General features: G+C 32.6%; 1 protein-coding gene across 1 annotated transcript in view; it reads right to left on the bottom strand.

Moving 5' to 3' along the window:
• Positions 1 to 9,327: 9,327 nt before the first annotated feature.
• LOC135223949 (uncharacterized) overlaps positions 9,328 to 15,000 on the bottom strand; it is a 26,372-nt gene continuing 20,699 nt past the window's right edge. The window contains exon 2 of the mRNA XM_064262870.1: positions 9,328 to 10,812. Coding sequence (XP_064118940.1) covers positions 9,328 to 10,812 — 1,485 coding nt within the window. The remainder of the gene's footprint in view (positions 10,813 to 15,000) is intronic.

Raw genomic sequence — 15,000 nt, 5'->3', positions numbered from 1 at the left:
ATATATATATATATATAATATCTATCTATATCATATATATTTCATCATAGTAGATATACATATATCTATATGCTACGATATAGTATCATATTATAATAGTATATGGTATACTATATTTATAACTCTATATCTATATATTAATATCATAGTTATTTTTATAAATATCTTTAATATCTATCTATAATTATATATAAATCTATTATATATATAATCTATATATATAGATTATATATATCTCTTTTATCAATTTATCAATTATCCTTATATAATCTTCTCCTATATCTAATACTATCTATTCTTCTTAAGCTATACTATATATCTATATATATTATTATCTATATATATAATATATGCTTACTGCATAAATTCACCTTGACACTTACAGGGGATGATTAAAATTCAATAGAAATTCATTTCCAATATCCATGAACGCACTCTGCCGAAGGAAATATCGAGATAATTTCTTTTTAAATAAATAGAATATCGTGTTAATTAATATAGAAAGTAATACTGTGTTTAACTTCATATATGATTGACATTTTTGTTTCGAGATTATTAGTTAACAAGAAAATATATTTTTTAAAGAGAGAAAATAAATAAAGTTTTCTACCCAGTAGGGACTCGGCTAACACAAAACTGTTTTTTTATTCTTTATGGTCAAGGTAGTACAATCACAGCAAATTTTATTTTGGTTCAATTTTTTTTTATTTCATCTCTATTTTGTTTCATTTTTTGACCAAGGGTTAGAGCTGGGTTATTCTTCATGTATACTTAAGTTGATATATACATTATTTTTACAGTTTTGCACAGAGTGAAACTAATACGAAGGAAAAACAATGTATAAAAAAGTGAATCTTTTGGATACATACATATTTCTGTTCGTAAGTGTGTTCGGAATTTATCGCTCTCTCTCTCTCTCTCTCTCTCTCTCTCTCTCTCTCACACACACACACACAACACACAAACTTAATTTCTCTCCTCCATTAATGCCAACAAATATTTAATTATATAGTCAAAAGGTTAATTATTATAGAAATTATTTCACATTCATATTTGCATCAATCTGAGAGAGAGAGAGAGAGAGAGAGAGAGAGAGAGAGAGAGAGAGAGAGAGAGAGAGAGTGGAATTCCATATATACGGATAAATAGATATATATAGCCAAAAGTTTTATTTGTAAATAAATTATTTCACATTCATAACTATATCATTCTTCATAAAACTGAAAATGAAAAATTCAGTCAAATTAAACATAGATGAACAATATCTCCATTCCTACTTCCGGTCAATATAAAACAAAACAGAGCCGAGACGAAATTTAAAAAAGGAGCCAAATAAAATATCTGTAGTTGTACTACGTTGCCCCAAAATGAATACAAACAATTTTGTGTTAACCGAGTTCCTGCTGGGTACGAAACTTTATTTATTTTCGCTCTTTACAAAATTTATTTCCTTTTTTTAACTGCCACTCTCGAAACAACAGTGTCATTCGCAAATGAAGTGAAACACAATATTGTTTTGCAAATCAATTGACGTGATATTTTATTTATTTTTTTGCTGAATTATTTCGAAATTTTTGGACCAGTGAATACGTTCATGGAATTTGGAAATGAATTTTTATTGAGTTTTAATCATCCCGTACAAGTTGTGAAGGTTATGATATATACTATATATATATATATATATATATAATACTATATATATATATATATACGTATATATATATATATATATGTATATATATATATACTATATATATTATATATATATATATTTATATATAGAATATCCATATATGAAAATATATGCATATATGCACACATATTATATGACTTCTCCAGCATAGCTATGTTCTGACACAGTTGAAAAACAAATAAATATGTCACCAGAGAGAGAGAGAGAGAGAGAGAGAGAGAGAGAGAGAGAGAGAGAGAGAGTGTCTATATAAAGATATATTACATGTTATTTAGATGTAAATGCGAATTTGTTATAGATATTTATATCTAGGAACAAATTTTTTATATGTATTAATACGTAAACGTTCATTATTATAATGTACTAATTGTAAATGCAAATTTATTAGATGTATTTTATTTACAACTTAAAGGCCCTTCCTTCAAATATAAAAGCTAAATTAATAACTGAATCTTTTTCATGATATATCTATAAATCACAGCCAAAGAAGAAATGCAGATGAGCCAGTTGCTGACAAGACGCCATTAAGGAAGAAGTTAGTGGAAATTCTCGTTTCATTCGGCCATAAAATACGTGACTGGGTCGATTATTATCAGGCCTCAAGATGGCGTGGCTGCATGAAGCTTCGTGGGAATTGCCAAGTTTGAGCTTAATTCAATTTGAGACAGAATTTAATGAACTACCCTAATCCAGTTTAACGGCTAATGTGTATTTTAGTAATGTAGGAATTGTCATGTTCGAGCTCAATTCCATTTGAGATAGAATTTAATGAATTACTCTAATCCAGTTCAACAGTTAACCATGTATGTTAATATGTGGGAATATTCATGTTTGAGCTTATTTTAATTTCAGACAGAATTTAATGAGCTACCTTAATCCAGTTCAGCAGCTCAACTTGTATTTTAGTATGTAGGAATTGTCATGTTTAACTTTAATTCCATTTGAGACAGAATTTAATAAATTACCCTAATACAGTTCTGTGTGTATTTTAATATATTACTTAGATTTTTATTCATTTGCTTAATCATTTGTTAATTTATCTTTTCCTAATAACTGATATCCACTTTCTGTCTTTCCTGTTACCTTCTGCTCCTTCTTGCGAACGAACACCACAAGGTTCTTTGGAAGCTTGAATTTCTGAATAATAATAATAATAATAATAATAATAATAATAATAATAATAATAATAATAATAATAATAATAATAATAATAATAATAATGGTCAGGTGAAATTTTGCCATCTAATTTAGAAGTACTTTGATAATAACTGGGATAAGGGTAAGTTACAATTTGTTATATGCAGGGCTGATAGATTTTAATTATTAGGTAAATGCAGATTGCATGTGTGTGTGTGTGATGTGTGTGTATGTGTGAGTGTGAATGGCCATTTGTATGTTCTTGCGCACTGTCACGCAAAATAAAAAAAAAATAAAAACACAACCCAAAGGAGAAAGTATGTCAATAAATCTTGGACGATAAATGTTGACTGTCCAGAAAGAAAACTTTTGCGGAGACCAAAAGAGACAAAAGAGAGCAGAGAGAGAGCAGATAGAGAGAGAGAGAGAGAGAGAGCCTCTATCGTTTATTGTTTGATGGGCAGAGGACACGAAACAGTACATTTGCATATTTTTGAATATTGTGAATTGAAAGAGAGAGAGAGAGAGAGACTATCGCTTATTGTTTGATGGGCAGTGGACACGAAACAGTACATTTGCATATTTTGAATGTTGGGAATTAAAGATGAGAGAGAGAGAGAGAGAGAGAGAGAGAGAGAGAGAGAGAGAGAGAGAGAGAGAGTTTTTACCCGCAATGCTGGGGAGGAAAGTTATGTGGGCACAGCCGCACCACAATAACAGTTTGTTAAGTAACTTTGGCCTGGCCCAAAATGTCACTCGGTCCGTCAGACAGCCCTGGACGACGGGGAAATGGAAATTGCACAAACTTCCTAATTAAGTTGCTTATGGTTAGAATTTCGTTATTCCCTTTCGGGAATGCTTGCTTCCTCTGCACTCAGTCTCGTTAGTACACATACATATAAACGTACATATATATATATATATATATATATATATATATATATATCTATATATATATATATAATATATATATATATATATATATATATATATATATCAAAACTTACTAAAAACGACCTATACTTAGCCACTATTGTTCCGAAGTTCCTATTAGCATATGTATCAAGATGTTGGTAACGTAACAGAAAACAGTTTTGTTATATATTTTTCGTGAACGTTCGCATGGCCATTTCCATAACTCGCCTTCATTAGTGTTCATAACTATTCTTAATTAGATTCTCTTAATGACAGCAGGAGATCATTGTAAATACAGACATTTTTTGGGAGTGCTATGCTAAATGCTAATGTGCTGTGTTTGTGTGCGTGAGAATTGTAATGTGATGTAGCGTCTGCTTATTTTGGTACGTTCTCTCTCTCTCTTTCTCTCTCCATAAGGAAATAAGCCAAAACTTATTCAGATAGGCAGTTTCCTTTGCTTTGAATGCCTTTGTATGTCATTCTCTCTCTCTCTCTCTCCTCTCTCTCTCTCTCTCTCTCTCTCTCTCTCTCTCTACTTCTAAAAAAAAGTAAAAAATTATTCAAATGGGAAATATTTGTTTTATTCTCCTCTCTCTCTCTCTCTCTCTCTCTCTCTCTCTCTCTCTCCCTTTCATATTGTTTCCATAACTGTCTCTTTTTCCCCGTATTCCCCAAGGCTATTTGACTGACAAAAATTAAGATAAAACAGTAAAATTTCTAGTTTTAGTAAAACAAACTTCTATGTCTCATATAAGTTAAATAATTTTCATAATCATCACTGAGTAATGCTGCAATGGCCGTCATATATATATATATATATATATATATATATATATATATATATATATATATATATATATATATATATATATATATATATGTGTGGGTGTGTGTGTGTGTGTGTATATATATATATGTATATATATATATATGTGTGTATATATATATATATATATATATATATATATATATATATATATATATGATGTGTGTGTGTGTGTGTGTGTATATATATATATATGTATATATATATATATGTGTGTATATATATATATATATATATATATATATAGATATCTTATATATATATATATATATATATATATATATATGTATATTATATATATAATATATATATATATATATATATATATGTATGTATATATATATATATATATATATATATATATATATATGATATATATATATATATACTATATATATATATATATATATATATATATATATATATATATATATATATATATATATATATATATAAGTCAAGAGAGAGCTCAAAGTTACAGGCAAATGGCAAATACAGAGCTAATGTTATTTAGCTACTGTAGTCCATAATCTATTTGCTTGTCCATAATAATAGTTTAAAATCACTCTGTAATTAATTTTGAATCATAAATTTGTAATCAAAGATTCTCTATTGCGCTCTCTCTCTAAAAAGAGGTATTTTAAAGTTTCAGGTAAATAACAAATGCAGGGCCAATGTTATTTAGTTACTGTAATTCATAAAATATTTGCTCTTTCCTATATAAAACTATAACTACTAGAAAATGTGCTAACAGACAAACCTATTTTCCTGTATCGAGGGGATTATCTATCTAATTACGTTTTTAAAACAGAAAGTCATTAGCATACAAAAGTAAAGGTAGTTAAAATATGTTAAAATGTTACAAGTGACAAATGCATATAAAATGGTTAACTTGACCCTTTTAATTAATTAACTGACAACACTGTTGAGCAGACTATGGTCGGATTAACCAGCAACCATTATAACGAGAGATCCATAGTGCCCAATTACTGCTATGGCCTTTTGGAAGTCCTTTTTAACAATCAAAGTCGATCTAGAACATCTGTCAGTTCAATATAGTACTAATGAAGCGGTGTGTTGTCATATATTAATTAGTTCCATATCAAAATTATGAATTAGAAAATAAAATATATGATTTTCTGTTCATTTCTACATATTGGAAATTGGTCTAGATTGGTTTCCATATCATGATCTGACAGTGAACTGAAAGAATATTTTTATTGAAGGTTTATAGTTATACTCAGTTTATTTATCACTTTTGAGAGAGCGATGGAAAGAATATATGTATATGTATGTATATATATATATATATATATATATATATATATATATATATATATATATATAATATATATATATATATATAATCTGAGCTACAGTCTAGAGATACAGTTATTACCTTCATTCTGTACCTTGACATCAGCTAGTTATGTAAACATTTCCAGCTGGGTTAACTAACGAATGGGTTATACCGTTTTAGGATCGAACCAAGAACCTTGAAAATTCGAATCATGTAATCAACCATCTCTGAGTGGTCTAAATCTCTCCTTCCTTTCCATGGGATCGAACCCGTGACTAAACATGCTGTGATTAGAGTCGAATGTTATAATCATAAGGGCTTGAATTCAGTTTGAAATATTATACTTAACAAAGACAAACTAAACTAAGACAGTGGAGCCTCAAATATATTTTTCTGAATTCTTCCAGAATTTTCCAGATTCCATAATTTTCCAGAATATTAAATAATCACAACACGATTCACATCACGAATCGTCATATCGATAACCGGAAGTGGGCGCCGGAAATGGTGCCTCGTCCATTGGGAAATTGAGAATCATAAGATTTCGCCAACTAAATTCGTCATTTAATATTCTGCCAATATCCGTCACTCGGCAATATTCGGTACCGCTTCATTGATACCGGTTTTAGCTGCTGCTTTTAGCTACTGCCTCTGATATACTCAGATGAGAAGGCTCCAAGTGGTGTGGATTAGCATTCAAAATGGGACGCTTTAGGATTTGCTGAAACGCAGAATAGGATTTCCAGGATTACAGATGGGTGACGCGAAGGAAAATCGTTGGGGATTCCAGAAGAAGTAACGTTTTGGATTTTTTTTATTAATCCTGAATTGGATTGCCAAGATTACAGACGACTGATACAAAGGAAAATTATTGGGGGTTTCAGAAAGTTAACATTTTGGACTTTGATTAATCCTGGACTGGGTTTCCAGGATTACAAATAGGTTGGATTGTATTAATCGAAAACTGGATTTCTGAGATAACAAATGGGTGATACAAAAGAAAATCAGAGTACGGAAAGATTTGGACTTATAATTATCCCAAATTGCATTTCCGGGACAAATATTTCACGTAAAGAAAAATCCTTAGGGATTTCCTAAAAAAGTAACGTTTTATATTTAGATTACTCCAGTACTGGATTTCCAGGATTGCAGATGGAATCATCCAGACTGAGACGTTCTGGATTTACGTGTATCCAGAATTACCTATCAAGGACTGCAACAGGATAACACAATTATTCTCGTGAATAAGTCGTTCTGGATTTACATATGTCTAGAAATCCTTGTCGAGGATTAAAACTGGAAAATACACAGAGTAGTCTCGTGAATTAGTCGTTCTGATTTTAAGTAAATCCAAAAATTCTCATCAGGGATTGCAACTGAATAATGCACAGTCTGAGATTACGAAATTCTCGATTTACGTAAATCCAGAATTCCCTGTCAAGGACAGCAGTTAGATTAGTCATGTGGACATGACATTCTGGATTTGAATAAACCCATAATAGCCTACCTAGGATTACCGCTGGATAAGAAATGCAAACCCCAAAAAGGGATTATTTGGATGTGGATAAATCTGGAATCAGATTCCTAGGATTGCAAGTGGATTACACATACTCGAGACGACAAGGAAGGGGGCGAGGGGGATAAGGACCCCCAGCACTTGAAGTTACATCGCCCTCCAACTCAAACAATTGAGCTCATTCAACTCGCAAACTTGGACCCTGGAAGTAGAGGGAGGGAATCTGTTTCCTCCTCGGCAAGTGAGGAAATGAGAGGAACTTTCTATAGTGGATCTCCTCTGCTAATTTATAATGATGTTTGATGTTATGATCATGGATGTGTATTATGATAAATCTTATTGGTTTAAATGAAATGTGACGGTTATGAAAGATACTTAGAAATAATACACACTTGAGAAAGATACTTAGAATCAATATAAACTTATGAAAGACATTTAGGATTAATACAGACTTATGAAAGACTCTTAAAATTAATACACACTCATGAAAGATACTCACAAGTAATATAATTTATGAGAGATACTTAGCAATAATGCACACTCATGACTTAAAACTGAAGTGTATGTTCAGTTACTAAAATTAAAAGTCAACCTCATGTGACCTTAAATGAAAATGCAATTGTGAATTTTCAAATTAAGAAGCTTTTAACTTATTTGACGAAGCAGCAAATGTACTACTGGAATGCGACTAAAATCCAAGAAATCTAGAGATCACATATGGAGCAACATTAAATGGTGGAGCACTGTAAGCAAGTTAAGCTCCCACTGAAATCACAGTAATACTATCCTAAGGCCTTTTTTCACTGGTAGAGAATGTTGAGTGGCACTGTTGAACTACAGAAGGACGCACAAAATGGGGAAGGTCTGCATGAATTTGCAAAGCACGCAACGTTGTAACATAAATATGAACAGCGGTAAATTTACATGAAATGATTAGTGAAAAAAGAAAATTACACAAAACACATGAATTATCAGTAGTTCAATATTACGTTAACATCACGAAATTACTGTTAGCGAATCAGCAAATTCTAATATCACTTCGGTAATGATTTTACAAGAATATCATAATTCCACTAACCCTTGTGGGTCCCTGAGCAGACGGAATAAATAAGGTTGGGAATATGAAAAACAGTCGGAACATGATTTGTACAAGGAAAAGTAGGTGAAGGACCGACAATGAACTTCCAATTCAGTTAGCTCAGTCCGTGGACGAGACATGAGTATATAGAGCCAGGGCGTTAGCGGAAGGACTTCGGTCGTTTGCAGTTCTTCATCAGGGAATTAAAGAAATAGGTGTGACAGCTTCATGAGGGATGTCGAGTCGGCCTGCTAGACAGAGTCCGGTCTCCAGACTACGTAGTAGTAGGGGGAAGCTAGCCATGTTCATCACCATGACACAGGTATGATAGAGCGATGGGGTCAAGTCATCGGACATGAAACCACTTCAAAACAGGCATGACACCACGATGACTGGCTAGGGCTGAATGCAGCTAGTTAGGCTGTTGTTGTTGTTGTATTAAGCCAACACTTCTTGTTGGCACGGGCCTTTCCCTTGTTCGGCCCGTAGGTGATCTGAAAAGATTCATTAGGTTCATGGTTAGGTTTATGACGTTAGAAATATTTTTAGTTGTAGAGTTAGGAGTGAACAGGGGAAGGATGGTGGTGTCAGTAAAAGAGGGCCATCATGTCATATTGAAGTAGAAGTTTGAAAAATGTAAGGCTTTCGAATATTAGAGATACTGTGCAGGTGAGGTTGTCCAACCATTTACTCCCTTGGGTCCCTGCAGAAGGATTTCAGTGGTAGGTAAAGAATAGAAGAATGATAGTGGATGATGTGGATAGAGCCTTATAGTGAGGGGATGTGATGAGGGTGAATGAAGTTAATCTAACTTATTTTACCTTGGTGGAGGTAAGTTGTAGAGCATCTGGGCATGCTCTTATAAGTTCTCAATGATCGTTTTTGTGACTGTGGCAGCTGCATGCTCAGCATCTTGTGAATTTAGATCTATTTGTGCTGCACCTCTTAGCCGTGCCATTTCTCTGCACTCCAGCAGGTAGTGAAGGAGTGGTTGCTGTGTATCTCCTTCACAGTGCTCGCATGGTCTGACACTGTTTTCCACGATTTCCAAGCAGGCTTTGTATCCTAGCCTGAGTCTGTGAATGATCACAGCAAGTTTTCTTGGTGTGTGCCTGTCTATGGGAGGAGGCACTAGGTCGGTCGACCTCTTATACCATCTGGCAGACAGTGAGTTCTTTTCTATCCATTCATGATGGTCTTTTGGCTGGTTTTCTTTGCAGAGTGGTTTCATTGCATTCTTGCCTTGTTGCAGTGCAGGTTGTATGTGTATTTGCACTCTGTCTATGTACTTTGTGCTTTTGGCTAGCTCATCGGCCCTCTCGTTACCTGGAATTCCTATGTGACTGGGTATCCAGTTTAAGGTGACAGGTCTTCCTCTTTCGCTGTGCTGATGCAGCGGTGTTTTAATTCCAGCCAGCAGTGCCTTGCTCTCTTTGTTTTTCTGTTGTTGCAAGGCTTGCATTGAGGACTTTGAGTCGGTGTGGATGATTACAGGCCCTTCTTCATTCTCTAGCAAGTATAGCATTGCCTGTCTTATTGCCATTAATTCTGTCTGCATAGTGAAGGAGTGGTTGAAGGTCCTCCAGCAGGCTGTGAATTTTCTTGAATATATTGCAGCTCCCGTAGTTTGATTCTCAGGATCTACAGAGCCATTGATGTAGTATGTTTGTGCCCCTATGATCTCAGTATTCCTGATTGCCTCATAGGCTGCAGCTCTTAGCTCTTCTTTTGTGCAGTCTTCTTTTGCTCTTGGTAGGTTTGTGTATTTATATGTTGCAGTGTCCTTCTTCCAGGGTGGTAGATGTTGTGTGCCCTGTGTTGTGTCTGGACTTAGCTGCAACAGTATTTCTGCCATACCTATTCTCTTGATGTTGTCACTTTGGTCCTTACCATAGGAACTCGAACTTTGAATCTTTGGATGTTTAGCCAGTCCCTCTCTGGCTCTTTTCCTCAAGATGGAGTCTCTTTCTGAGAGGAACATCTTGGCCATTGTGTTTGCATTTCGCTGTGTAATCCTATCCACTAGTTTTGGCAAGTTAGTTTCAAGCCTGAGGTTGCACAGCCTTGTCCACGTGAGTGCTCCTAGCATGAGTCTCATTGCATTGCTTTGAATGACCTCCAGTGATTCTTTTTGAGCCTCTGTCTGCCTCATCAGAATGGGGGCAGCATAGTCCACCAGTGTTCTGGTGCAGGGTAGGTAGTACTTCCTTTGTATATGTTCATTTGCTTTAGGCCATGCCAGGCCATATTTATGCCCAATTTCGAGAGGTTCCGGATATATCCTGTCAATACTGGGGTGATCTCCTTGGGTCCTTTTATCTCTGCCGCTAATCTTCGTAGGTACCTGGAACGGTGATTGAATACTGGCAGAGGAGGTATGGAAAGAAAGAGTATATATATATATATATATATATATATATATATATATATATATATATATATATATATATATATATATATATATATATATATATATATATATATATATATATATATATATATATATATATATATATATATATATATATATATATATATATATATATATATATAGTGCATTTGAAGTCTGGGCTTTTCTAACTGAATACATATGCTGCTTAATACGTACACATAAATTTTTACTTGGCTGTCCAACGTAAAAAGATGGCAACCCTTACAAGGAATTTTGTAAATGGTGTTGTTATTTGTTTGAGGACTATTTTTAATTAGCATATCCTTAATGGTATTGTTATAAGAGAACACTACATCAACATTAAACGATTTTTGTGAGCTTTTTGATAACATAATCAATTATATGAGGTGGGTAGCAGAGATCGCTGCCTATCTTTTTTATGCATTCTACTTCTTGGCAAAAATTTATATATATATTATATGATGTATATATATATATATATATATATATATATATATATATATATATATATACTATTATATATATATATATATATATATATATATATATATATATATATATATATATATATATATATATATAATATATATTATGATATATAATTATATATATATATATATATATATATATAATATATAATATATATAGATATATATCATATATATATTAGTTATGTAATATATATTTATATATATATATATATATATATATATATATATATATATATATATATATATATATATATATATATATATTATATATATACATATATATATATAAATTTTTTGCCAAGAAGTAGAATGCATAAAAAAGATAGCAGCGATCTCTGCTACCCACCTCATATAATTGATTTATGTTATCAAAAAGCTCACAAAAATCGTTTAATGTTGATGTAGTGTTCTCTTATAACAATACCATTAAGGATATGCTAATTAAAAATAGTCCTCAAACAAATAACAACACCATTTACAAAATTCCTTGTAAGGGTTGCCCATCTTTTTACGTTGGACAGCCAAGTAAAAATTTATGTGTACGTATTAAGCAGCATATGTATTCAGTTAGAAAAGCCCAGACTTCAAATGCACTATTTATCCATCCAAGTGAAAAATCTCATTGTATTAATTGGGGTGATACATCTGTAATTGCTAGATCTAATGATTATGTTTCAAAAATCAGCAATTATAAAAATCACTAATAAAAACAACCTAAATCTTAGTCTGGGATTGTACCATTTGGACCCGTATGGTAAAATGTTCATGAAGGGCCTTAAAATAAATGAAATACTAATAAATTAGTCCCACATGTATATAGTTACTATTTCTCTCTCTCTCTCTCTCTCTCTCTCTCTCTCTCTCTCTCTCTCTCTCTCTCTCTCTCTTGCTCGATATATTTATACCCTTTTTTTTCGTCTTTTCATTAATTTTTTGGGGGAGGGACATTTTTGTAAATTTCATGGTATTAAGTTGTATATGCCTCCTTGTTTTTTAAAAAATGTATTGTTTTCTGGATGAATCATGTGTTGATCATGTGCGTATCCTCCAAGGTGTGGCGGCTTAAAAATTCGCTCATCCTGCCTCTGTAGAGTGAAATCGACCTCATTGCTAATATTGTAGTGTCAGTTTGGATATTAAGCCTGCTTTGACTATGTTTTTCTTCTGTAAGATCAGTTGTGCCTGAGTAAAGGGTCGCATTAGACCGAAAGTGCTTGGCTATCTCGATTTTTTTTTTCCTTCATGGCAAAAACCTTTATTTATACATGGCATCACATCTTATATACTTCGTGATCAAGTTATTCATATATATATATATATATATATATATATATATATATATATATATATATATATATATATATATATATATATATATAGTATATATATATATATATATACATATATATATATATATATATATATATAGTATATATCTATATATATATATATATATATATATATATATATATATATATATATATAAAGGTATTTTTTGCCACGTTTTTTCATTTTTTTCCTTCGTGACAAAAATACCTTTTATTTATACATACAGCATCACGTTTTATATACTTCGTGATCAAGTTATTCAAATATATATATATATATATATCTATATATATATATATATATATATATATATATATATATAATATATATATAATTATATATATATATATGTGTGTGTGTGTGTGTGTGTGTGTGAGTGTGTGTGTGTATATATATATATATATTATATATATATATATATATATATATATATATATATACTCAAGCTACAATATTGTCCTTTAAAATCTAATTCACTCTACCTCGGAAATATTATATTTTCATATATGTTTAACCGAAGAGGAATATTTTAGTCGATAAGAGATTTGCCGGCTCCCGGGCGCGAACCATCGACACCTTTAAATTCAGGACGTCAGCGAAGCTTTAACCCACCCCGCCACCGCAACAGGATATAAGTTTATGCCGCCTCCCACCTCAAATACCTGTCACTCTCAGGTATTCGTCGTTTTGGAGACTGCATGAACCCCCTCGACCTTGGTAACGTTGTAGTGCTTTTGTCCGAACGTAGCCATTATATAAGTCATATCACATTACCGTGATTCATATACATATATTGAGCAACAAATGTCCTTTAATATCTAATTCGCTCTACCTTGGAATTAATATATTTTCATATATGTTTAACCGAAGGGGAATTATTTAGTCGATGAGAGATTTGCCGGCTCACAGGCACGAACCATCGACACCTTCAAATCCAGGACGAAAGTGAAGCTTTAACCCACCCCGCCACCACAAGAGGATATAAGTTTATGCCGCCTCCCACCTCAAATACATGTCGCTCTCAGGTATTTGTAGTTTTGGAGACTGCATGAACCCCCTCGACCTCGGTAGCGTTGTAGTTCTTTTGTCCGCAAGTAGCCATTATATAAGTCATATCACATTACCCTGATTGATATACATATATCAAGCTACAAATGTCCTTTAATATCTAATTCGCTCAACCTCGGAATTAATATATTTTTATATATGTTTAACCACAGGGGAATTATTTACTTGATAAGAGATTTGCCAGCTCACGGGCGCGAACCATCAACACCTTCAATTCCAGGACGACAGTGAAACTTTAACTCACCCCGCCACCACAAGAGGATATAAGATTATGCCACCTCCGACCTCAAATACATGTCGCTCTCAGGTATTCGTAGTTTTGGAGGCTGCATGAACCCCCTCGACCTCGGTAGTGTTGTAGTGCTTTTGTCCGCACGTAACCATTTTATAAGTCATATCACATTACCGTGATTCATATACATATATCGAGCTACAAATGTCCTTTAATATCTGGTTATGCGGACAAAAGCACTACAACGCTACCGAGGTCGAGGGGGTTCATGCAGTCTCCAAAACTACGAATACCTGAGAGCAACAGGTGTTTGAGGTGGGAGGCGGCATAAACTTATATCCTCTTGCAGTGGGTTGGTGGGTTAAAGCTTCACTGTCGTCCTGTATTTGAAGGAGTCTATGGTTCACGCCCGTGAGCCGGCAAATCTATTATCGCCTAAAAAGATTCCCCTTCGGTTAAGCATATATGAAAATACATTAATTCAGAGGTAGAGCGAATTAGATATTAAATGACATTTGTAGCTCGATATATGTATATGAATCACGTTAATGTGATATGACTGACATATATATATATAATAACACAGGAAAATGATAGACAGAAATCCAAGTGCTTTGTCTTTACTATGACATTGTCAAGGAACGAAAATATTTTCGTTCCTTGACAATGTCTTAGTAAAGACGAAAGCACTTGGATTTCTGTCTATCATTTTCCTTTGGAATTCGCTTATTTAATGAAGTCACGTGCATCCACTGTGATATTTTAAATTTACACAGACACACACACACACACAGACACACACACACACACACACACACACACATATATATATATATATATATATATATATATATATATATATATATATATATATATATATATATATAGATATCATATATATATATATATGTGTGTGTGTGTGTGTGTGTGTATTTATATATATTTATATGTGTGTGTGTATGTATATATCCGTATGGGACATATTCATAGGAGTCACTG

Source organism: Macrobrachium nipponense, chromosome 10, assembly GCF_015104395.2.
Source record: "Macrobrachium nipponense isolate FS-2020 chromosome 10, ASM1510439v2, whole genome shotgun sequence".
Taxonomy (NCBI): Eukaryota; Metazoa; Arthropoda; class Malacostraca; order Decapoda; family Palaemonidae; genus Macrobrachium; species Macrobrachium nipponense.
This window is presented reverse-complemented; position numbering and strand designations above follow the sequence as displayed.